Raw genomic sequence first — 24,478 nt, forward strand, 5'->3', positions numbered from 1 at the left:
GATAGGAGGGACGCTTATTCGAAGGCGGCGCTTATTCGAGGGGGGCGCTAATTCGAGGATTTACGGTATTTAATGAATTTTTAAGATTACGAAGCATTTACCAAATGGTGCTTAAAGGAGCTGTGTCACGAATCTAAGCCAAATTTTGACATTCGAAAAATGGCCGCCAAATTGAGTGAAATATAAAAACTGAAGAAATGAAACGCTGTTTTAAAGGCTTATGGAATTGTGCCTTCGAAAAAAAATTTCTCAAGTTTTCAAAAACCTATATTGAAACGGATTGCGATATAGGTTTTTGAAAAACTGTTAGACATGAACAGCTTTTAAACTTAATCTCGTTTGTTTGTTACCTTTAATTACAACGCCCAGGAATTTGTTTGTAATGAAGCTATGGTTTTGTCAGTTAGATCTATAGCGTTTAGATATAGTGTTTCATAGCGAGTATTTGGCTAAACGAAATAATATAGACAAAACTCAACTGTGACACAGTCCCCTTTCTGTGTTATCTTTTGTTTGTTCGTAATGAAACGACACATTATTCGTAAAATAGTGATAGGCAATATTGCTGTAACTGAATTCTGAGAAATTGTTTTTATTTATTCCAGGTAGGACGCTTTTTCAGTCACAAAGAGCAGCTGAGGCCTGGGTAGACTGTTAATAACCTCAAGATGAATTGATCATACACCATGGTGATGCCTGAGAGTGACTAGCCGATAGGTTTTATAATTATGTCTACCGAATAGTGTATGTACCGGTGACAGGTTAGATATCTCTTACTTCTAAGAAATAGTTTTTGGAATCGGACTGTGTGGCAAACAGTATTTTAGTGGAGTCATGGCACTATAGTCGAATTACCTACCAAAAGAAGGAAACTTGAAAACCGTAAGGGGAAAAACCCGGCTGGCTACCTCAGAGAAAAAAATAGGCTTTCATTTTAGCCTGGTAAAAACTCGCGGGATGAAATTAGTGTCGAATATTTTATTCCCTGTGGTGCAAGTTTCAATGGCTCCTTGTGAAAGAAAGAAGAAAATTTCAATTTTCTTTACTTCACTATTGCCAATCGAGTAGGGACAAAAGTTGCTCCTGTGCCGATGAATTTATTTGGTTTGTAAGCCGCGGCAATGAAAAGGATGACGCATTTTCTCACTAAAAGTTAATGTTTACTATCTGGAATATCCGCGAAGTTCATAGTCATTCAAATTGTTTATTCCAAAAACAATGCAAATGGTAACTTTATCGAATGTCATTCTGTGATCATTATGATTTACATGTTACTGTTGTTGTTTACGTACAGCGCGGCTAGCTTAAAACACTTCAATCTTTTGTGCTTACTTTTTGTAGCAAATCGCGAATAGAAGTTTCTAAGTTTATTTAGACTTAGTGGCAGTTATGTGTTGAAAGAATTTTTAAATCTTCTTGAAGTCTATTAATTATTCGTAAACTTTGTAGTTGTCGAAGGAAAACAGCGGCGGTATATAATTGTTTTATTTTTCTAAAAGGTTTAGTAATAAACTCTGTCGCGGGTCATTAGTTCATAATCTAGTTCCACATATTGTGATTATCGCGTTAACTCAAGAAAGTCGTAGCTATTAGAGGAAAATAACACAGGGCTCGTAAATGAAGGTTTTATTATGATCAGAACATCTTCAGAATATGGCGCAGGTAAGAAGACGAAGAGTTAGGGACTTAGCTTGTACGTGTACACTGTTGTTTATTAAACGCGAAAGATCTGCTCTGTAATATTAATCTTTATTGGTTTATTGGTTACACAATAAATTGACTTAATCATGTTACAAACTTGTGTCAGTTTACTGAAAACCATGCTCACAAGACTCTTGGAAGGAAGGCAAAAATTGATGTGGAACACCGCCACCTCCCCGCCTCAACCACTATCTAGCATTTCTTTTATACTTATAGCAAGAGTTTGGTCCACCCATCCTTGTGGTACAGTAGCCTCTAATACGCATGCGTACTAGGTGAGTGTCCCAGTTACAAGAAACGTAATGTACTGTACGTCGTGACTGTATGTAACTGATAACTTCGCTGAAAAAACTTCGGATTCCCAACACGAAGTTATCGGTTACTTACAGTCACGACTTACAAGTAACTGATGCCTCCGTGTCGGGAAACCCGAAGTTTGAACTTCGGCTTAAACCGACACGAAGTTATCAGTTACATACAGTCACGACGTACAGTACATTACGTTTCTTGTAACTGGGACACTCCCCTAGTACGCATGCGTATTAGAGGCCACTGTACCACAAGGATGGGTGGACCAAACTCTTGCTATAAGTATAAAAGAAATGCTAGTTAGTGGTGGTGGCGGGGAGGTGGCGGTGTTCCACATCAAATTTTGCTTTCCTTCCAAGGTTGACAATTTTTCTTTGGCCACTTCTTAAAACTTGTCATTTTCAAGGCATCTAAAAGAAAGAGGTCGCAAGCGAACTTAACATATACAAACGTTTCCCGCCAAAAGACTTAGAAAAAATTTTATTATGAAATATGATACCAAACGCGCACGCGTGCATGCAAAGCTGTACCACAAGGACGAGAGCTCAAAACTCTCGCTATAAGTATAAAAGAAATGCTAGTTATTGCTGGCTGTTTTCCACTTCAATTTTTGCTTTCCTTCCAAGATTGAGAATTTTCCTGTCTGGTACTCATTTTTTTCAGGGCATTTGCAAGATTGTCTTTTGTCTTTTGCCTTTCCCCATATTGGTCATTTCAAAGGCATCTGAAATAGAAGAGAATGTGACTTAAAACATACAAGTATTTCCCACCAATTAAGAGACTTAGAATATTATTCCAAAAGAACATGATCGTAACAGCTTAGTTAGAAGCTACTTAGACTTAAACAATACCTTCAATGACTTAAACTTAAACAATATCTCCGAACTTTACATGCACTTGTACTTGATGTACCCAAACCGGCACAATCAAAACCAACTATAGCGAGACACCTTTTTTCACTTGAACTTCCATACTCTCATTGCGCGATATCTCAGAAATAATATTTTCTTTCACATGTAAATCTGCATGTAGCTGTCCCTGAACCGGCACGATTCAAAATCGATCGTAGCGAAATTTGCTTTCATCTTCACGTTTGAAAAAGTACTGTTGACGTCTAATCAAGTTAACGGCCAAATATGCAACAAAAGGTTTCAACCGTTTAAAATCTGTCTAGTTCTGTACCTAAAACTCCTCACACACTCGTAAGCTTGGGTTTGTTGAATGCCTTGATATGAACGAGATATGATTACGTATAGCAAATATATAAACAATACGACTTACCGGGGTTTGCCCATCGTGTTCAGAGGATTCATTCGATAGCGTGAATGATGTCCTTGAAAGCCATCTTCTCAAACTTTGAAGCTGCTCGCTGTTGAAGCCTAAGGGAAACAAAAAGTAATAAAAAGAAGTTAATCTTATCCGACTGTCACTGTTAACTTCCCGTATAAATTAAAATATAAGGCAAGAATAAACGCAAATAAGATGCAAATTGTACCGTTCTTCCGTTCTGCGATAAACACATCAGGCTTTTTTTTCACAAGGCAATAACCTATTTTTTCAAATATATATACATACATTTTCCAATTCGCAAATAATCAGCCGCCCTTTAACCTTTTTTACGACCAATAGTGCTTATTAAAATTAGATTTTATTATCTCAGAACGCTGCGATAACTGTAAACATGACAAATTTATAATTATTTGCTCGTTCAACGTTTTAATACTTCAAAGCTGAGGATCATAAATTTTACGTTTGTATCTTTAGCGAGATAAAAATTTTCCCCCAACACAAAACAAAAACAGTTAAGCACCAAAGTAGTACATTGTGTGCGCTGTTTAGGTACGTCACGCTGACCATTAATGCGCGCCACTCGTATGCTTATGTAGTCAAGTTTTCCGCGCAAAATGTGTTAAGTCGAGTTGGCGCAGTGGTTTGGTGCGTGCCTTTCGCTCCGGGACTAGACAGAGTCGCAAGTTCGAGTCCCGGTCCTGGCGTACAGAGGTATTTTTTTTCCTTTTTAAAACCAGAAATTAATTGACCAAACCTTCCTCGTGTACCAGTTTTTAAAAAATCAATTTTACAGTGCAAAATCCGATCGCTAACACTGAAGGAAAAAGAGCAAAGAATTTATCGTAAAATGTAATTTGCGTTCAACCATTAAAAAACCGATACTTTTTACACGGATGGAAAAGGACGCCAATATGCCTTGTCCTGGCCAAACGAGTGTGCTTCATGGTTCCAAAACTTACAGCTCAATGTATTCGATATTCTTATACTAAATACGCAGCAAAGTTCAGCCAATGTCGCAGTGTTGGTCTAATGACCGGTTTCGTTGTTCTCAGTAGTGAAATTTCTCTGCCGTTTTGCAACTTGAATTATGTAGCGGTAAAGTTAAATAAAAAATCTCAAAAAAGCTTTCAAGGTTGGTTCACGCTTCCTACAAAATCAATAAAATGGCCGTTCCGCCACCGAAAATCACTCGCGCGCGAGTCCCGCCAGCCACACATGTTACATATGGTTCTGAGGTTGTAAAACAGAACATTGTACTCCGGTCCACACAGTAGCACTGATATGTTATTTTGAAAAATTCTCAAACTAAATTGCAATTTCAACCAACACGGACCAAATCGGATCCCGAACGCTGTTACAACCAAACCAAACGCCGTTGAAGTATAATGAACGTAGTATCACATGTACGCATATTGGACCTATTCGTAGCCATTTAAGATATGTAAGGGGGCTCACCTGCATTGTAGCAAAACCAATTATTATCACGTTTAACATCTTTGTTAAGTTGAACAACTTTGGTTTTTTAAAGCTGTGGAGGGTAAGAACATTATTTGAACTGTGTTTCCTTTTCATTTAGCGGGTTGGTACTAACGCTAGCTCAATTCAATCAACTTGTATCATGCTGATGCAGTCTAGCCTCAAAACCAGGCAAGCTTCTATTTTGAACTGTTTTGATGTGAAAACCACGCTATGTTAAGGACACATAAACACAGGGGCCGGAGAAAAAATATACTTGGAGAACCCAACTCCTTTGCAGATCAGTTCTCACACCCATCTCTCTGCATTTCTCTCTAACAAAATTTCTCGCCAACAAAAATATCATTCCAACAGCACAAGATTTGTAACAAGACAATTTACAGCATCTTCGGATAATGCAAAGACGCCAACCAACCAAACATTTTTTTTTCAACCATTGTGCAAGTACTTTAAAGTAATATTTTCTTTTAGATGTGCGTGCAGTTTCGATCATAAAACCTACAGGTAACAACCCGCTTCTGGCATAGGGTTAGGCTTATAAGGGAGAGACCCCTGGGTTTGCCAGCCAGCACAACTTTGGCTGAGTGACCCATCTTTCAAGGAGCAGGTCTCTTGCTACCCTGATGTGACATCATATCTCGAAATCTGACTCACACCTGCATTGATAATTAGTCTGAAATCTCTCTTAATTATTTACCGAGATTTTTTTCCCATTAAAACAGCAAGCAGGTGACTGTTTTCGTCCCATTAACTGATTCTGGCTACAGAATTTTGTCACAGATTTTAAATCCGGTAAACTTGGGTTAGTTAACCGCGCTGATTGAGGTAACATTCAGCATAGCTGATCAAATAATCAAATCCACAGTAAATGTTAGCAACATAACTTACTTGAGTTTGTCTCTCGTGTTAACGAAAAATGTGAGAGGAACTTTTTCAACAGTGTAAATGATGCTTTGGAAAGTCACCTTCTTGAACATTTGAAACCAGCCACCGTTGATAACTGAAAGAACAAGATAAGAACCTTTACTTAAGTGTCAAAAACAAAAATGTTTTACCTTTAGTCCACTTCCCTATCAAATTTCGTACTGGTTGTCGTCTTATAATACAAGACGAAGAATAAACACAAATAAGATGCAAATTGTTTAACGTAAACACATCTACTATAATTGTTTGTGTTACCCTACAGCAATTTAACTGACTACAATAAACTGATTTTAAATAAACAGTTCTGAAGCGCGAACTAATAATCAATGCTACGTTGACGTTTCTATGACCGTCACTAATAAAATTTGCCTTAAATTCAGTACACAATTACAAACATATAATTGTCTTTACCATGATTTACATACATGTACTTCAAAGCTGGGTTCATAAATTTATCATCCCAAGATAGACTTGCGCAAAAAGAAAAATATATAAAATTCTTGCAGAGTTGCATCCAAAACAGAACATTGTGTGCAGATCCACAGGACAGATTACACTTTCAATGAATGGTAACCCCAAATTTAGATCTCTAATTACGCCTCACTTCTTTTCTCATTCTTTTCCCACTTTTTCTTTTTTATTTTATTCACTTTTTCCTAACTTTCTATTTTCCTATTTATCAATAATAATAGAAAAAAAAAAGCATTTGTAACTATTGATAGACTGGCCCGCCTAGACTAGCGCTAGCTATCCATGGGTCAGTCCAACTGTAAAATGTACATTAAGGAATAAAAAAGATTGATTGAATTATAACCAAACCAAACGTGGGTGAAGGGTAAGTAATTAAAGGGACACAGTCAGCTGGAGCACATGCGCGTTAGATACCATTTCATAGCTGATTTGCACATCACAGAGACGCGATCCATACTGTTTTTAACCAAAATCATAGGATGAGCAAAAGCACACTCAAAAACAGGTTTTTCAGTAAACGATTGAAAATCAAGCAAAACACTGCAAAGATTGAAGCGGATTTCTAGATGTACTTTGATTTCAGTTTGAGGTGAACTTTTTTCAAAGTGAGAAAACTAGTGTCCAGGTCAGTGCGGTCTAAAAGCTGACTGTGTCCCTTTAAGGCTAATTCCATATGTACGCCTAGCGGACCTATTTCAAGACACTGAAGTTTCCAAATGAGACTACCTGTATTCTGGTGAAATGGATGAAAGATTGTCATGTTCAACATCCTTGGTCGTAAGGTTGAATACCTTTGGTCTTAAAATCCTGTGGAGGTTAAACATTTTATTTGAAGAATATTAATTAATCAATAAATTGTTCATATTAATGATAATAAATTATCATAAATTCTAATCATTATTTAATTATTAGTAATTTTCTCCTCAGTTTGCAGGTCAGCACCAGCCATTTATTTGCCAGAAAATAAATAATAAGTAATCAAAACAGTGAATAAAATTGATTTAATACTTGGCAAAATCCTACTCAAAATAGTACATATACTAAGTGAGCTGAGTAGTCACATAAATTTTCAAATTTTATCTGGGTTGTAAAACTGAAGTCAGAAAAAATAAATAAATAAATAGGTAAGTTAATTAAATTTTAAGAAAAGAGAAAACTAAAACTTTCTCAAGATCAGTTTCAATAATGTAAAAAGTTGAAATTCAAATCAGAGGAACAATCTATTAGACATTTTTGAACTGTTCTTTTGTAGCATCAGTTTCTTTTACACACAGGGAAACAAAGGCACCAGACAAAGGCAATATGAAATCAACTCCTATACAGGTCAGTTCTTACACCAATCTCATGTGGAGTTCAAGATCAATTTTGTCTTGTACTCGCAATTTGAATATAAGACCAGTCTATGCTTCACAGATCAAGAAACTCAGGAAGAGTTTTTTGGTGGAACCAGCTCCCTTGTAGGCCAGTTCTTACACCCATCTCCTGTACAAAGCTCACGATCCATTCAGCACATGCAGAAAGTCAAATTGTTCCTAAACAAGTTTTTTTTCTCTTGTGCTGGCAATTTGGAATGTGCGACCAGTCAATGCTTCACAGATCAAGAAACTCAGGAAGAGATTTTTGGTGGAACCAGCTCCCTTGTTGGCCAGTTCTTACACCCATCTCCTGTACAAAGCTCAAGATCCATTCAGTAATGAAGACAGTGCTGGTTCTGAAACAAGTTCTTATTTTTCACCTTTTTTGTGGGACCAAGTCTATGCTTCACAGATCAAGAAACTCAGGAAGAGATTTTTGGTGGAACCAGCTCCCTTGTGGGCCAGTTCTTACACCCATCTCCTGTACAAAGTTCAAGATCCATTCTCCATATGAAGACAGTCCAATTGTTCCTAAACAAGGTTTTTTCTCTTGTGCTTGCCATTTGGAATGTGGGACCAGACAAAGCTTCACAGATCAAGAAACTCAGGAAGAGATTTTTGGTGGAACCAGCTTCCTTGTGGGCCAGTTCTTACACCCATCTCCTGTACAAAGCTCAAGATCCATTCAGTGCATACAGACAGTCCAATTGTTCCTAAACAATTTCTTTTTTATCTTGTGCTGGGAATTTGGATGAGAGACCCATTGATGCTTCACAGATCAAGAAACTCAGGAAGAGATTTTTGGTGGAACCAGCTCCCTTGTGGGCCAGTTCTTACACCCATCTCCTGTACAAAGCTCAAGATCCATTCAGCGCTTGCAGACAGTCTAATTGTTCCTGAACAGGTTTTCTTAAAATCTTGCACTGGCAATGTGGATGAGAGACCAGTCTATGCTTCACAGATCAAGAAACTGTGGTAGAGTTTTCGGTGGAACTGACCATATCCATATTTGTGTGACCTTACACTCTCTTATAAAATTGTCTTGGATTGATGGATAAATCAAATTTTCCTTGCCCCCTAATTTATTAATTAACTTGAAATAGTAAACAATAATTAATTGAAATAGTCTCTGTCAGAAAAATTGGAATGAAATTTTCTCAGTCAGTTAAAACAAATTGTCACAGGACCAGGCCATATTTATTCTGGGTTTGACAACTTCACAATAATTTACACATAAAGGCTGCAGCAGTGTAGCGTTTTGTGATATACAGGATGAAGTTGGGCAAATACTTAACTGAATGCAATTCTGTGTTTCTTGGTATCTAGTCACAGAGAACATTATCACTTGAGCTCTTTTCTCCTGATGGAGGAAAACAAATGAAAGATGTTTATAAACCACATGTAAATAATATTTAATTAACCCCAAGGAATACATGTAATTGTAAACAGCAAATGTCTTACAGGCTTAACATGCTTAACCCACCAACTGTTAAACTCACCACCAGTTCATGAGCTTGGGAAAGGTGCCTTGGGAAAGGTGGAGCCAAGCAAGATATGAGCCTCAAGCAGCCCATGCAGGTATCCATGGCAACCCTGCTAGTGGCAACCACCAGGCACTGTAATACTGACAGAATCAGTGGAGATACTTATTACCCACACATGTATATTTACTGTCAGCTGTGAAAGGAAGGGAGGCAGGGTGAAAAAGCATGCTACAAACATGAATGGCATGCAAAGCAAACTGCAAGTTCTTCCACCGCTAGCATTGAAGCAACACTCTTAAGTCCTGCAAAATCCTGTATGAGACCCCACAAAGCATGCCCCCACCTGAAAGGCTGCTGACCAGCACTAGCTCAAGTCAAATGTTGCCTAAATTACATTTAGCCACATAGTGTATCACTTGACCAATATATTTACAATAAATTATGAAAATATTCTCAAGGGAACTGTGTTTAGTTTAAAAACATTACATGTAACTACTCAGGTGAAGTCTTAATTCAGAAACAAGTGGTGATGTAGACCTTCTACATGCAAAGTGAGAGCCTTTAACAATGTGTATGAATGCAAGAGAAGTGATTTCACCTGAATTGAAACATTTTAAGACATCCCGATTTCTACTGGCTACAAGAGCTTTGTGAGTCCAGGGGAAGAAGTGGTCAATATCCTAAATACATGTGGCCAGTAATTCCATGTGATCTAACTCAACAGTCTGGGCTCAGGAAAAAAAAACAAATTGAATTCCAGCTTCCCCTTGGGACAAGTAGCACTCAAATTTTGCTTGCCCTGGGCAAGTACATGTACTTGTCCCGTAAGATCAGACAGCACTTTTTGGGAGCCCTGCATAGTGCAAGTGTGCATCCAAGACTCACTGTGTGCAAAATAATGTTATCACCAATAAGCACAATTTTGCCACTAATTTTAAGCAAGAAAAATCCTTGTTCATGGTTTATACAGGTTTGATGACCTTTTATTCAAGGACTTTTCCAGGACTTTTCCAGGACTTTTAACAATATTCAAGGAGTCCGTTTCCACAGGCACGATATCACATTTCTTCCAGTCACTCCAAAAGAGCAATTCCTGTAAGTGCAAATAATGTTGTACAACCAAAGGATAGGATTGTACAGAATCATTCCTTCAGCTTTTCCAGCATGGAACTTAATTTTTTGTCTAAGGAAACCAGATCATTAAGTTTGTCCTTTGCAGATCACCTCAAAGCATTCGCCTGAGTGACAAAGGTTAACTTAGCAGTAGCCTCTGCTTTGGTACAAAGTTCATCGGCTGTGTCATTGAGTGACTTAATCTCAGCATCAATTCTCTTCTTCTTCTTTTTGACTTCATCAATCTCTTCCAGCACACACTTTCTTTTTGATCGTTCCTGTTCAGTTTTTTTCTTCTGCCTTTCTTGATCAAGGTATTTCTCGTACCGTTGTCTTGACATCTTGACTGACAGCAGCAGTCAGGGTACCATAGTCAGTGTTAACTTTCTTCTTTAATTCTCCATAAAAACTTCCAGTTAACACTTGGGCCATCCATGCTGACCTGTATGATGTTCTTAGCCTGCAAACCACTTGACTGACCTTGTCAGTCTTCCACAAGAAATTGTTTGCTTATTTTTACAATAAGTTCAGTGCTAATTTTTTATCGTGATTATCTTATTCTTTGGATAATCACTTGGAAAAACTACATTTTGATGCAAGTCAGTTGCAGGTTTTTCTCCTTCCCACCAATTTCAAGGCGGATGGTACAACATCACATAAACACAGCCTGGCTGTCAAGTACAGTTTCAAAATGGCTGCCTCTGAAGTTGCTTCTTTCGAGACAAATTTCTTCAGGATAGCAGGCACTTCAGAGGCTGAAACTTCGGTGAAAGGAAAAACCTAAAAGTAAGCTTTTTGGAGTGACTTTTTTTACATTGAAAAAAGTTGAAAAAAATCTCTTGACTTCTGATGTTGAGTTCCATTTTTCACTAGCTAGAAAGGAAAATTTTATTTTCTTAATTTACAATTGGACTGCAGAAATATTAAACAAAATATGACCAAATGAAATGTTATCCACTTTAAAACTAAGTTACTTACTGAGCCAATGAAAGCATTTTGAATTTAATTTACATGTCTGTGGTATTTCAAAATTAAAAGCAGAACTTGGTTTACATCATGGAATGCAATGATCACCTCAAAACTAATCCTTAACCTGGGAAACCCTGTGAAGTAACAGTGAATCATGACAAGGTTTGAGCTTGATGGGGGGGGGGGGGGGGGGGGGGGTGTAGATTGAGCAACTCATTACAGTATGTCCCATTCCGAGGTGCCCAAAGGAGCAAATGTCATGTTGTCAACCACAAAGAAAAAAAGCAGACATGTATCATTAAGTAGTTTGTCTAGTGTGAAAGCACTGATTCTTTGAGAACCTGTCAAGCCATTATGAAAAGGTAGTAATCAGTGACTGATCAGTTATGGTCTGATTCAACTGGTTTACTTTTGTTGAAGTTTGTGTTGAGAACATCATGTGAGTTCTGTTGAGGTCAAGAAATGCCATAGTGACTACTGTAGGGGTGAGTAGTTGTTGGTATAAGTTGAGTAGTGTCTGTTCTTAGTTAGTTTGGTGGACACTTGTTGAAAGTGTGTCATACTATAGGTTTTAATTTGAGTGGAATTGGTTCAGTAGTTTGGTGCAGTTATTTTTTTTTCAAAGGTATGGTACAAAAGGGATCCTTCCCACTTTCTCCATTTATTCCCCAAGCGAACTTTCCCTGATTTTGAAAAACGAAAATTTCTCTGACTATTTTGGATCCCATCATAATAGTGCATTAATTAAAAAGGGAAAAAAACTGTGCTGCATTTTGCTCTTGGGAGATTCCCCTGAAGGAACCAGGTTAAGTTTTGATTTGATCATCACATAAGAACACAAGTGTTTACCTGGTCCTGGATTGAAAAAAAAAAATCATTGTTCTAGAATAAGCTTGTGGATAACATCCTCCTCCTGTCTTGTCCTCAGTATTTTGTCTTCAGCTGTTCAAAAGAAGAAATAGCAAAATTTAGATACTGTACAAATGTTTATGGTGTAGTGGCATCACACCAGGTGAAATGGTCCCCAGATTAAGAAACCTTCCAAAAGTCCTTGAGTTATAATCTTGAACACAGCACTTTACTCAAACAGTAACTTACTTCACCAAGGATTATAAATGGATACCAGCAACCTACAGTGGAACCCCGTAAATACGGTCATCAACAGGCCATGATAATTTGGCCGTATTAACTGGTTGACCATATTGATGGGGTAGGGTCAAATTTCATGGCTGGTCTAAACTGAGTGACATCTTAACAGAAGTAACAGATACATGTATTAATATCACAATTGCGCTTCTGAACCAATCTTGTTTTAATAATATCCAGAAAGTAAAAAAAAAATTGAAACTTCAATCAGCTCGTACAATATTTAGACTGGAAAGATGAACATAACCCTCACTCAGACAATCACGCTATACAAACTACTGACACTCCTAGGTTTAAACCACTTACTCTATAACTGGCCGAGTGACTGTTTAAACAGGGTAAGATTGTAAAGGATTATACAGGTTGGGATTTCAAAATGCGGCAGTTGGCCGTATTAAAGGGCTGGCTGCATTTACAGCGTTTTTCTATGAGAAAAATGTATGGGCGTTTCGCCAGGACACAAAAATGTGGTATAATAACAAAGTGGCTGTAAGGTGGGGTTCCACTGTACATGTCCTAGAATAACGAGACAAAATGGCGATAACCATGGGATTAAGAATAATTTGAGTTATTTTTTATGTCTCTGTCAAGCTCTGGTATCAACTGATTTGTGAAATGTGTTGCAATTTACCCTACCACAAGTGAAAACTTTTAAGTTTTAATAAAAAAATAAATTACCAACTGAATGAACGCATTTTGCTGTTTTCAAGGGTTACATGTACATTAACATTCACAGCAGGAGGGCAACTGGTTTTCACAGGCAGTTACAATTCTTTCAACTTAACATCTTCAGAAGAAACCCTTTTCTGTAGATGGTCAAACCAGGCTGGCAAAATCATCCTCACAGCCAGTCAATTTGCCTGCTGACCGGCACCTAATGAAACCCCTGATTTATTATTAAGGGACAGTGTTATAGTCCATGCATGTGTGAAGTCTTGAATATTGTTACAGAATTCTGTGTTCAATACACCATTTGAAAGCTCAATGAATGCAGATTCTTAAGATAATGAAGATACATGCAATGGATGCAGATTCCAGAAAATATCCATGCCCTTCCATCATCATCTAAACCCCCTTCTTGGCTTTGGAAATTCCACTGACAATGCTTAGGAATTCAGTAATCATCCAACTGCCCCCTTCCCCACAAAAAGTTTTACTTTTTCTTTACAATTGATTTGAAAGGCCCTCTCTAACTTCCAGACACCTAAACATTATACTCAAATTCACCCCTTTGACTCTCTCTCCTTTTCTAACCTGAAACTTAGCTACGTGACCCGTAATCTGCAGATCAGGCAGATTAGCAGCCCTGGCAGAGAGCAAAACGCGATACACATGGAGCGCGACCACAAACGTGAAGTGCGAGACGAAAAACATGGGGAGTGGTTGCCCAATCTCCCGAGCCAGGGGCTCGTGACAAAAACACATGCACGACTTGTGTCTGACTCCACATGGCTTAAAGCAACCAATCAGCAAAAACCGTTTGCCACGCGAACAGTTGGAAGAGCATATTAAACAATAGTGTGACTACAGGGGGATTTTTTTTGTCTCACGCTTCAACCTCATGGGCACGCTCTGCGCTTGTGTACCACGTTTCGCTCTCTGCACCACTAATCCGCTGTTCTGCAGGCTACATGACCTGTGAAAGTACATGTACTGAACTTTGTCAAATATTTTTGCAAAAGGGGAATTCCTGAGAAACACTAAAAAGCAAGCCCAACTAGCCTGCTCCAAACTTATTTACCAGTTCTGACAGGGGTTACTTATTGCAGTGAGAGACTGATCCAAGTTTTCACTCACAATGCTTTCAAGACTGACAGTTGGACAAAAAGCTTATGAAGGCTTATTCTTCTTTCACATATTCATCAAACACCTAAGTTTTCCTGATTGCAGTTTCCTGTTGTTCACACAGCGTGGCTAGTTTCCACTTGTTTCACTACTCGTAACCATTTTGAATATGTCAAACAAACTTGAAAAATTCAGCCTAAACGTTTTAAGTTGTAAACCAAACTTACCACATGCACAATTCATAACACTGTTCCCTTAAGTTTCATGGAAATCTTTCAAATCTACATATCCTTTAACATTGTTCAAAGAGGGATTTACTTAGAAAAAAGTCAAACACTGTAGTTTTAGCCTGTTGTGATTCTAATTTACATGTATCATTGTTTTAATGTACTAATTACTAAATACAATGTATCTGCTTGTTGTAATGATTTCAGGGCTCAAAATAGTGATTCTCTGGTCACCAATGAGATCCAAAATCAAGTGTTCGCGACCAGATATTAAGAGCAGCTTGCTGTAACAATCACCTATACCTATGCACGATAGAAAAAATTGATTTTCTCAAACTTTGTCGGGAAGAAGGTTTTCAGTAGCTTCTTTCATAGTTATAACTTTGAGGTTGTTTCAATATTATTTTCTTGTTGAGACAGCCTTGCGTGTACATATTTTGCCCTGCAAAAAGCAAAACGCACCCCAAAAATTACACTTATTACAAATGCTACCAAGCCAAAATAATAAGTGTGGCTTGAAAAGCTAACCCATAATACTAAAAATAATATTTTTTAAAAAGTTAGTCAGCACTGTCAGATTTATATGTAATTTAAACCTGAATTTTCCTCAAATTTTCAAAATTATATGCTTTAACAATGTCAAAATTTAGTTTAATTTCACGGACCAATTTCATGGTACATCATGGTTTACATGTGCCTGTCAAAACAATTTTCCCGGTTAAAAGTATCCATTAATCTAAGTTTTTATTGCAAATCTAGCTTGGGCAAAACAAAAATTGAGAGCATCTTGAAGACTTGGCACTTACTATGAGCTAATTGCCTGACATTTTGACCTTTCATACCGTGATCATTATCTCCAACATTGATCCAGAAATGTTTGCCTGTAGCTCTAATTTCCAGTAAAATTGTCTTTAGGTCTCTAAGATCAGTTACTGTAATTGAAAATACACGTCAGACTGTAAACGAGCATTTTAAGCAGATGTTAATTTTAGATAAGAAATCATACATTTGGCGGTTGGCAACTACAAACACCGCACGTAACATCAGATAATAAGTCAGCATTGAGAAAAATCTTAGAGAAAACTAGTCTACATGCGGTAGTTGGTGAAATTTCTTACCTTAACTTAACCTATCTTGATAAAAAATTGGCTGAAATGGTAACATAGCTTGCAAGCTTTATGTTGCGTGTACAAAAACACTCTTAAAGTCTGAAACAGCTAGGGTATTGATTTTTACAGTCAGCACTTAATAGGGTATCAAATTTTTGGTCGGAGCATTAATAGGGTAGGAAAAATCATAGCCAAAACAAAAGCTTTCAAATAGGGTAACGGTTTTAGGAAGTGCAATTTTTCTGGCAGCACCCCCTCCCCTGTGGACATAGGGAGGGGATGTGGTGGTTTCAAATTGACTGATACAAATGTTTACATAAGGCCCAGTTCATACATGGCATTTCTGCCATGTCGAATTCAATTCAATTAAGTGCGGCAGAAGTGCGACTGTGGATTCATACGTCGCACTTGTGTCGCACTTAATTCAGAATTTATACTGTCGGGTATGTCGGCCAACGGAAAATGTGTTAAACGTAGAGTATTCAATATGGCGGACGAAAATACTGAGCGATGAGGGACTATAATTTTGCTAAAAATTGTCCGCCAGTGGAACAAGAAGGAGAAGGCTGACAACGGAGCAGTATGTGTTGCAATATGTTCAGGTTGCATTGGGTCGAGAATGGCCAAGTTTCTTCTTTTTCTTTGGCGGGAACACATTTATGCATGCTCATACATTAACATAAAGTATGCATTAGATTCAACACGCCAGAAATTCAACGTTTGAATCGGTGTCACAATACTGTCGGATAATGCGAAAAGCCCAGTCAAACGTATGGCTGAAATGCGGCAGCCAATTCAGACGTCGAATTTCTGTCGAATTTAATTCGTTGAATTGCATTCGACACGGCAGAAATGCAACATATGAACCAGGCCTTACAAATAAAAGCATTTCAAACAAATTAATTTCCAAAACATATCTAGCAGTTTACACATGCCATGTGTTGTCTCATTCCAGATAAATTATTCTACAAAATCTTGTTATGATTAAACAAAGTCAAATAATTCATCTGAGAGTAAAATTATTCACCTTCTAAGGCAGATATAGCCATTCTATTTATTTGATCTTGTCTGCTGTGTGTGTTGGGGCGGGGGGGGGGGGGGCAGAACTCGCGAGAATACTGAAGATACCGCCGATGGGGAGGAGGGTCCGAACACTCACGAAAATACACAAACAAAGCTGGAACCCGATCAAAAGGGGAAGAAACACATATTGCTAGAGTTAACAATGTAAATAAATCAACTATATTTTGTTTGTCCAAAAAGCTTACCTGCAATCCGAGTTCAATCGCTCGCCAACAAAGTTCTCCAGCTCCGAGCGAAGATCTTCCCTGAAAAAATTACATCAGGTACACTGATAAGAAGAAGGTCCTCCATATGAACAAAGCATGAAAGCACTACAAGGAAAAATACTAAATACACAATGAATAAGAACGAATTAACCTTTCAGTCTGCCTTTTTTCAGCCTCGTTCAACTTTCGCGGTTCAACAACATGGACGAACTGTTGTTGCAAAGAATGCTGGGAACGTTCACTCATCTCGCGCGCTACCCGCGCGAGTTGGTGTTGTGGCAATATTCGCGCCTCATCCATATTTTGCCCAGGTGTGTGTGTGGCTGGGGGAGGGGAGGGGGGTTACTCCAAGAATAATTAGATGTGTGCGGTCCGTTTCCCAAAACCCTTACTCTATTAACGACCAAAATCTGTGATTTTCTCTGCCTTATTTATGACCTGACCGAAAATTCGAACCCAATTTATGACCTGCCTTGTCGACTCCCGATAACTCGAACCTGCAAGGAAAATTGAAACAGGTTCGAGTTATTAGGAGTTCGAGTTTTCGGGAGTTGAAAACAAATGATGGGAAATAAAGAAAAAACGGTGTTTAATGTTATTAGATGTTTTGTACATTTTAATCAAATTTCACTGCACTGCAAAGGATCGAGCCAAGAGATTTATTGACACTTTGGAAAAGGAGCTAAGAAACAACACTTTGTGAAAACTAGCGGAACCTAAGCTGAACTGACACGTTTTGTGTAATGTAAAAGAACGAAAAAAGTTCACGCGACTGCTTCAAAATAAATTTAATGCACGTTTTGAGCTACAGTACACTGTTTGTTTTGATTTGTCACGGATTGACAGACATGGTTCGAGTTATCGTGGGTAAAATTATATAGAAAATGACTTGAAGGGAAACGGAAATTGTTTCGAGTTAGCAGGAGGTTCGAGTTATCGAGAGTTCGAGGTTACCGAGGGTAAAATTAAAGTAAACGTATGACGGAAATCCAGGGGAAATCGATTTTGGTTCGAGTTAGCGCTCCCCTAGTTCAGATCAATGTTAAATTGCCACAATCAGAATTTATGACGGGCTTTTGTTGGTTTTCTTTTCGATAATGCTGAAAAAGTGGCTTCTTCTTAAAAACATACCCATATCAAGACTAGAGTGCAAAAACCATACTCTAGTTATGACCAAAATGGCCACAATTGATACCCTATTTATGACCAAAACGGCTGAAAAACCATACCCTTTGAGTGAACATATACCTATATAGCCCATATAAAGCCTGGTTCTTATATCTCGCCGACCTATCTGCGACATAGTCGCCGGTTGCAACTGGAAATGTTCGGTGATCTCAGTGTTCCAGTGGGTCCCCGGCGCATCTGCGATGGATCGCCGACGTACTCATATTTGCGCGAAATACAAATCGAGGGGACGCAATTTTCAACCATTCCACCCGTAAATATGGATCGAATCGTCTTACTGGAGTACGTTGCGTCCGCAGATGATGTTACATAGTATTTTCATCGCCGACAATCGCCGACAACCGCCGACAACCGCCGACAACCGCCGACAACCGCCGACAACCGCTGGCTTTGCCTGCGAAGTTGACTCAGCTCCCTCAGCTCAACTTCGCAGGCAAGCCTGGGACAATGCCTGAGACAGATTATGATTCGACGATAAATGTTCACATATATCCCATAACTTGAGTTTGTTAGCACGCGAGGGGAAAACGCGAGAGAATTCCTCTCATGGCTAACCCTAAATTGAAGAAAGCTACAAGAATGAAGAATTCTATTGCGCTGCTAAAACTCTCCAACCTCTCTCCAACCTTGTTGTAATGGCGTTTTGCCATATCGCGCTAACAAAGTCGGCTATCTTCCGGAAGGGGGTGTTTCACGAACATTTGGGTGGGGGTGTGCGGCGCGTCTACAATTTAAAACAAACAACGCTATTTTCCCTACTCTTTTTCAAACCTAATCCTTACATGTAAATCGATATACACTATATTCAGACAAGGCCTTACCCAACAAGTGCCTCGGTTCAGACAAGAGACATATGAACTAGAAAAATAGAAAAGTTAGCTTAAGTTGAGTAATAAGCTTATCACCTTGTCTAGGTGATATGCTTCTGGTTTCACACTCTCGTATTCTCGGTTTCAGACTGGAAATAGCTTACAATAGAGGCTCATGCGGGAAAATATCATTAAAAAGAGATCAATATCATTTGCATTTGAAACGACTTCGCCCATTAGCCTCAGTTGCTAGCTAGTTCCAGTCCAAAACCGAGAATACAAATATAGTCTAATGCTGACCGGAATATGTAAATATTTTTCAGACCAAAATGTTCAAATTCGGACGAAACTGGCTTCAAAACTACAGGTATACCCTCAGCGATAAATCCGGTCTAACAAAATGTTCCCAAAATAATTTTAAAGCAGCTTTTAAAAAATGGCATTCAATAGAATCTACCACCGCGGACTGGCAATCCAGCAGCGCGACTTAGAAAGAACTCCACTGTGCCATATAGTCTACAAAATAATACCATTTTTGTTGGTTATGACGTCATATAAAGTCAAATGACGTCATCAGACCCGCATTCTTGGGTCCACCATCTGGGATTTTACTATTTTCTTAAAAAGTCAAGAAATAACAGAAATAAGTACAAAATCAAGTCAGAATGCAAATTCGTGAATTTCTTCAATTTGAAGATAAGTGAGAAATACAGAATTATGTTAAAAAGTTGATTTTTGGCCAGACCTACACGAAATTTGCGGTTGCCATGGCAACGTTAAAAGTGATGGACACACAATTGACATATCAACATTTTCCCGGAGCCGTGATGAATGAACAGCCACTGAAAGTTTACGTACATTCATGCATACATACATAAACTTTATTTAATCTCGGATTTATAGAGTAGCTAGACTTAGCTAATATCTCAGAGGAAAGGTAAAAGAACAAGGTTGAAAGTACTAAATGGCTAAATAATTATGTACATATAATATTTCCTAACGATAATTTATAGAATATGATAACCTACAAATTGCGCATAAAATTATAATTGCGAATAAGCCGCTCGAAGACGTTAAGTTTCAGGCTCTTATAAAAGTAAATCGTCTTTTCAAAACTTTGAAGAAACCTTATAGGGGGTGGCATCGTATCACTTTCCGAAAATAAGTAAACAGGTATAAATCACAAGAATTGATTGTCAATGAGGGTCAGATCGGGCCCGATCAAGGCAGGTCGAGTTGTATTTCCTAGAAAAACCGGAAGTAATAATGCACTCCCGTTTACTTTGTTTCGCGTTTATTTTACACTTATTTGGTTTAGCAGTGGAGTCAAGCAAAAAGAGCCAATTCGTTGCTCATCAGCCAATCATTGGCCACGGTTGACTAATAACACAGCAAATTCTCAGTAAGATTGAGACTTTCTCGGAAATGATGAATAAATTATAAAGTATCGATTACGCCGATGAGTCAGCCATTATCTCGTTAAGAAAGAAGCAGTTTCTCGACCCAAAAAGAATTTAAAATGCTTAAAAAGGATCAATGTTGGCGTTGTGACACCATTTGCTCATCTCCATCTCCAAAGATCGCCTGTAGTGGATGCGGAATAGCGCTTTACTGCAGCAATGTATGTAAACACAGCGATGTGTTTCGGCATCAGGTTGATTGTCAAACGGCTGCCCTGAAGAGGAAGTGTGCTGGATGTGGAAAGGAAAAAACAGGACTGAGGTCTTGTGGTAGCTGTCGAAAAGAATGGTACTGCGACAAAGAATGCCAAAGGAAGTCTTGGCCGACACACAAGACTGACTGCCAAGCGATAAGCGCAAAAACAGAAGAGTTGTCCCGCCAGTTAAAGTTTGGCTACGACTTGAAGAAATCGCTCACAGGTCCAGGTATGGGAACCGTCTACTATTGGGGAAACATGCCAGCCGTGGATCTGATCAACTTGCCGTTGAACGAAGGTGTCCAGTATAACAAGCCTTTATCGATTCTTGTTTGCGGCGTTGGTGACCCGAGAAATGTTGTACTTTCCTTGTCTCAGCTTCCAGACAGCTATAAAGAAGAACTGACCTTCGTTTTGAACGACATCTGCCCTTGTGTGATGGCACGTACAGTTCTTTTACTATACATGCTTATTAAAGGTAAATTATACTTTTATATTTAGGATATATTAATGCTGAGTAACACAAGGTTAGGTAGAGCCACATTCTCGGGCTATTTTGAATGGTCCAATCAGCGGTAATTTTATCCAGGAAAATCATAATCTACTCGGATCGAGGCATTTTTCATTCTGTTTGACTTACCGACATACAACGACTGTTGTATGTTCCAGCGCAACACATGCACGGACATCTGTAACAACTCTAGGTGTAGTAGAAATAGTGATCACGAGGAATCTTTCCATCTGTATTTTCTGGTTCAAATTACATTGATTTTCTCAAATAGGCACGCATTACGTGCATATTAAAGTTCGACCAGCTGGGCTTGTGTTTCATTCGCATTGGGGGACATCTAAAGTGATTCTAACTTTACGTCTGTGAAGGGAAACAGAGCACAAATTATAGACAGTAATATTTCAAAAATAAACTGACAGTTATTGAGCAATGTAAGGCAGTTCTAGCCTTTAGGTCTGAGAATCAAACCCTGTGAAATTCAAGTGAGAGCCACTGAACAGTACTTTCATGTGATACTGTTTATCATGCTGTGCAAAATTGGTCAAAATGTTAAGTCCGTGAATGAAACCCTAGTGTTTGACTTTCAAATAGAAGCCTCTGAACTTAAAAGGTGATATTTATCTGGTCATACAAGGTGATACAACCTTTTGAAGCCTGGGAATAACTTTCTAGCATGTGAAAATGAGCGGTACTCTCATGTGACACTGTTTTTCATTTTGTGAAAGGTGGTGCTATCGTTTAAGACTGTGAATAACACTCTAGTCCGTGACTATCCAAATGAAAGCTATTGAGCAGTACCTTCATGCGGAAACTTTGACTTTCTTTGTAAGCCTTTTGTTTTAATGGTATTCATTACAAATGACAACCACGAATGAGTGTTACCTTTTTATGATTTTTTTTTTATTTTTATTTTTTTATTTTTTTCTATTTTTAATCTTTTTTAACTGATTTACATTTACAAACACAGTATACATAGGAAAAAACTAAACAAATAAAAGGAGGAAATAATAATATTACAGCACTATACTTACTTACTTAAAGTACAATGAGTGTTACCTGGTAAAAATTAGTTATGATTCACAAGGTCCTGTTTATTATGCTTTACAAGGTGGTTCTAACTGGAAGATCTGCTAATCCCAGACTAGTGCGCATGTGATTATTTAAATAGAGCACCTGTTAAGCCGAGCAATTTACTGTGATAGATTTCATTTTCATTATTTTATGTCATTTTATTTTATTTTTTTCAAAAGGAAATGAAGGTGCTTTATTTTTGAACAAAACGTGATTGAGAGAGAAAGGCTAACGGCACCTCCTTAGATTGCCACCAACAAGTAATCTAACTCAGTTCAAAAACAACTAAAGAAGACATTAAAAAAAAAAATCAAAGTTCATCAAGCAATCAAGAGGGGGAAAACTTTGCGCCTCACGTCGCCCCAATTTCTTCACAGCTATTTTCTCCCTTCTCCCAACGATCTGCATGGGGCATTAGCTTAGGTACACTCGCTTTCAATCTCGACTGAATAGTTTCTAACTCTCGTCTAATTTTAATATCTTTCTCTTCCACGGCTTGATGTAGGCGCCATCTTAACAGAGCATTCAAAACTGATTCATTTTCACCTTATAGGAGGAGAGGAGATAGTAAACTCTGTGACGCAAATTTGGTATTCACTGCGACTTAGTGAAGGAAACTTTAGGCTTGTGATGCATACCATTCAAGAACTGATCCATGCATCCAGCATTGAAGAATTGACAGGAGGCACCATGATGATGGAGAAAGACCATTTCCACAAACTAGTGCAAGTGTGGCGTACCTGGCTTGAACTTAGTTCTCGAGAGGGAGACTGGATTACAGAGGAGCGACGAAAGATGTTTGAGAAGGATCGCGGTTCAAAGGATGGAATAGATTTGTACTTGAAGGAAATTCCAAAGGAACATAAAACATCCGCTTCTGACTGGTTTGCAAACGGCATTCTGTTATCCAAGGGATCACGAAAAGAGCTCACGCGTGAGAATATTACTCTAACGGGCTCTCCTGCCGCTTCTCTAGATCAAAGTGATGGTCCTTATCCATTCAGGTACATACTGGATCCTTCTATAATTCCCTTTATATCGTGGGATTACAAAGACGTGAAACGACATTTTCACTGCGCCTCTCTTCTCAAGATGTACAGTCAGTATGTGGGACACTTGCTCGAGAGGTGCGTTGCGACATTGGCCTCGGGAAAGGTAAAGTTTCATTTTCTGTTGAGTAACTGTATGGAGATGATTCCATTCCTTCCGGCAGACCTGAAGTATGACCGCGTCACCACCTCAAACATAGTTGATTATGTGCCACTTACCAGCATCTTGGACATGTGCAAACCACTGTTAAACAAAGCAAACCCTTCTGGCGTTATCATTACAGAATTTCAAAACTGGTCTCAACATCATACGCTGTTTCAAAAAGAATTACTTCATTACTTACAAATCACAAAGAGCTTTCGCCAACAAGTCCTACAAGACACCAAAAATCCAGCAATTGCCAACTCTGACGGAAGGGTGGCCTTTGTGGAGTATCTCGACCACAGCGAAGAGTTCATCCAGTTTCTTCGCGCTGCCCTCCTTGTTACAGATCGCGAGACCCCGGATAAAGTGAATCGACGGCGCACATGGAGGTCAGTGGCTGACTATAATGGTTTGGTTGCACGTGACTTCCTTCGCTGCCAAAATCGAGTATTTCCGGCCAAGTGGATGCAGAACTGCCGCAGGGTCACCATGATGACTGGGTATGAGAGAGCCGTGGAATGGATTGTCAATCCGCAATAATGTTGTTAATCTTTAAAAGGAATACCGAAGGAAAACCTTAATCTATTCCTTTTGCAGGATTCCACGTTTCTGCAGTCTACTTTACAACCGTTTGATATTTTGTACATCTGATGATTTCCAGTTTAGAGTATTTCTCGTTAATGACGTTTTTAGATGAACAGCTTTGCGAAAGTGCAGGATGTAAATGAATCTCTGAACGAGCCTTCGTAATTAGTTTTGATTTCTTTTTAGCTCCTTGAGGAGAGCTGCAAATTATCATGAAATTGATATTTTTAAATGGCCTCCATTAACCACACTTAAAATCGCAGGGGGCTGGGGTGGAGGATAAGTACCCCCACTGACTTTAACCGTTGATAACTTTGTCAATATTTTAGTCTAATTAAAGTAGCCAAATTTTGCGAATTTATCTGAAATTTATGTAATAAAAATTTGGTAGGACATTTGATTTTTCTGAATCCAACTTGTTGTGTCCATATTTTGACAGGCACATATGTTTTTGACCGGCACGTTTTTTAAATGCGAATTTTTCGTGTTTTTACATTTTAGCGTTTTATATTTTTTTTTTCCTTGACTGATTACTTTTGAGTAATTTTGGTGGCTCGGCCGACGTTTAGGGAATGCAACGTCATTGCATGTAAAAACGCAACAATATGTCCAACTTAACAATATTAAAAGTATCAGTATCTTAAATCATTAGAGTTTTGTTTATAACCAGATAAACAGATATATATGTTATTGGCCGGCTGGGAGGTCCGTATAGGGAAAAACTGTGACCGAGGTCTTGAAAATGCTGCCCGAGGCCTGTGGCCTCGGGCAGCATTTTCAAGCCCGAGATCACAGTTTTTCACTACACGGACCGA

General features: G+C 38.5%; 2 protein-coding genes and 1 long non-coding RNA gene across 14 annotated transcripts in view; 2 read left to right on the forward strand and 1 right to left on the reverse strand.

The window, feature by feature from the left end:
• LOC149109032 (uncharacterized) overlaps nt 1-1,797 on the forward strand; it is a 16,531-nt gene extending 14,734 nt beyond the window's left edge. For all 5 annotated transcript variants that reach the window (XR_016208817.1, XR_016208819.1, XR_016208820.1 and 2 more), the window contains exon 6: nt 606-1,797. This is a non-coding gene — a long non-coding RNA (uncharacterized LOC149109032). The remainder of the gene's footprint in view (nt 1-605) is intronic.
• LOC149109034 (uncharacterized) lies at nt 1,731-16,891 on the reverse strand. Of its 8 annotated transcripts, none has more exons than XM_089294865.1 (10): nt 16,800-16,889; nt 16,628-16,687; nt 15,057-15,182; nt 11,942-12,034; nt 8,821-8,886; nt 6,862-6,978; nt 5,665-5,776; nt 4,756-4,828; nt 3,292-3,389; nt 1,731-2,734 (listed from the first exon to the last, which is right to left on the reverse strand). In XM_089294865.1, the coding sequence occupies exons 6-9, from the start codon at nt 6,938-6,940 to the stop codon at nt 3,360-3,362; spliced, it is 294 nt and encodes a 97-aa protein (XP_089150991.1). In that variant the 5' UTR covers nt 6,941-6,978; nt 8,821-8,886; nt 11,942-12,034; nt 15,057-15,182; nt 16,628-16,687; nt 16,800-16,889; the 3' UTR covers nt 1,731-2,734; nt 3,292-3,359. The 8 variants fall into 8 exon arrangements, with proteins under 8 accessions (XP_089150991.1, XP_089150992.1, XP_089150989.1 ...); XM_089294866.1 differs by having other exon boundaries at nt 6,898-6,978; nt 16,800-16,888; XM_089294861.1 differs by lacking the exon at nt 1,731-2,734 and adding an exon at nt 9,026-9,150 and having other exon boundaries at nt 3,323-3,389; nt 6,898-6,978; nt 8,822-8,886; nt 15,093-15,182; nt 16,800-16,890.
• A 2,867-nt stretch (nt 16,892-19,758) lies between these two features.
• On the forward strand, nt 19,759-24,073 carry LOC110057972 (uncharacterized). Its single transcript, XM_020764576.2, has 2 exons — nt 19,759-20,780; nt 22,438-24,073. Exons 1-2 carry the CDS (start codon nt 20,165-20,167, stop codon nt 23,616-23,618), a joined length of 1,797 nt encoding a protein of 598 aa, XP_020620235.2. The 5' UTR covers nt 19,759-20,164; the 3' UTR covers nt 23,619-24,073.
• The last annotated feature ends 405 nt before the right edge of the window (nt 24,074-24,478 follow it).

This window comes from Orbicella faveolata, unplaced genomic scaffold (assembly GCF_042242905.1).
Source record: "Orbicella faveolata isolate gen_17 unplaced genomic scaffold, um_ofav_v1 contig_25, whole genome shotgun sequence".
Classification (NCBI taxonomy): domain Eukaryota; kingdom Metazoa; phylum Cnidaria; class Anthozoa; order Scleractinia; family Merulinidae; genus Orbicella; species Orbicella faveolata.

Excerpts from the sequence above, each read along its gene's own strand:
- LOC149109034 (XM_089294860.1), bottom strand. The coding sequence starts at position 9,112 with ATGGATACCTGCATGGGCTGCTTGAGGCTCATATCTTGCTTGGCTCCA. Across the intron at positions 8,887-9,025 it reads CCCAAGCTCATGAACTGGTG|GAGAAAAGAGCTCAAGTGAT; the intron begins GTGAGTTTAACA and ends TTCCTCCATCAG. Across the intron at positions 5,777-6,897 it reads TCCATTTCACCAGAATACAG|TTATCAACGGTGGCTGGTTT; the intron begins GTAGTCTCATTT and ends TTGTTCTTTCAG.
- LOC110057972 (XM_020764576.2), top strand. The coding sequence starts at position 20,165 with ATGCTTAAAAAGGATCAATGTTGGCGTTGTGACACCATTTGCTCATCT. Across the intron at positions 20,781-22,437 it reads ACTATACATGCTTATTAAAG|GAGGAGAGGAGATAGTAAAC; the intron begins GTAAATTATACT and ends TTCACCTTATAG.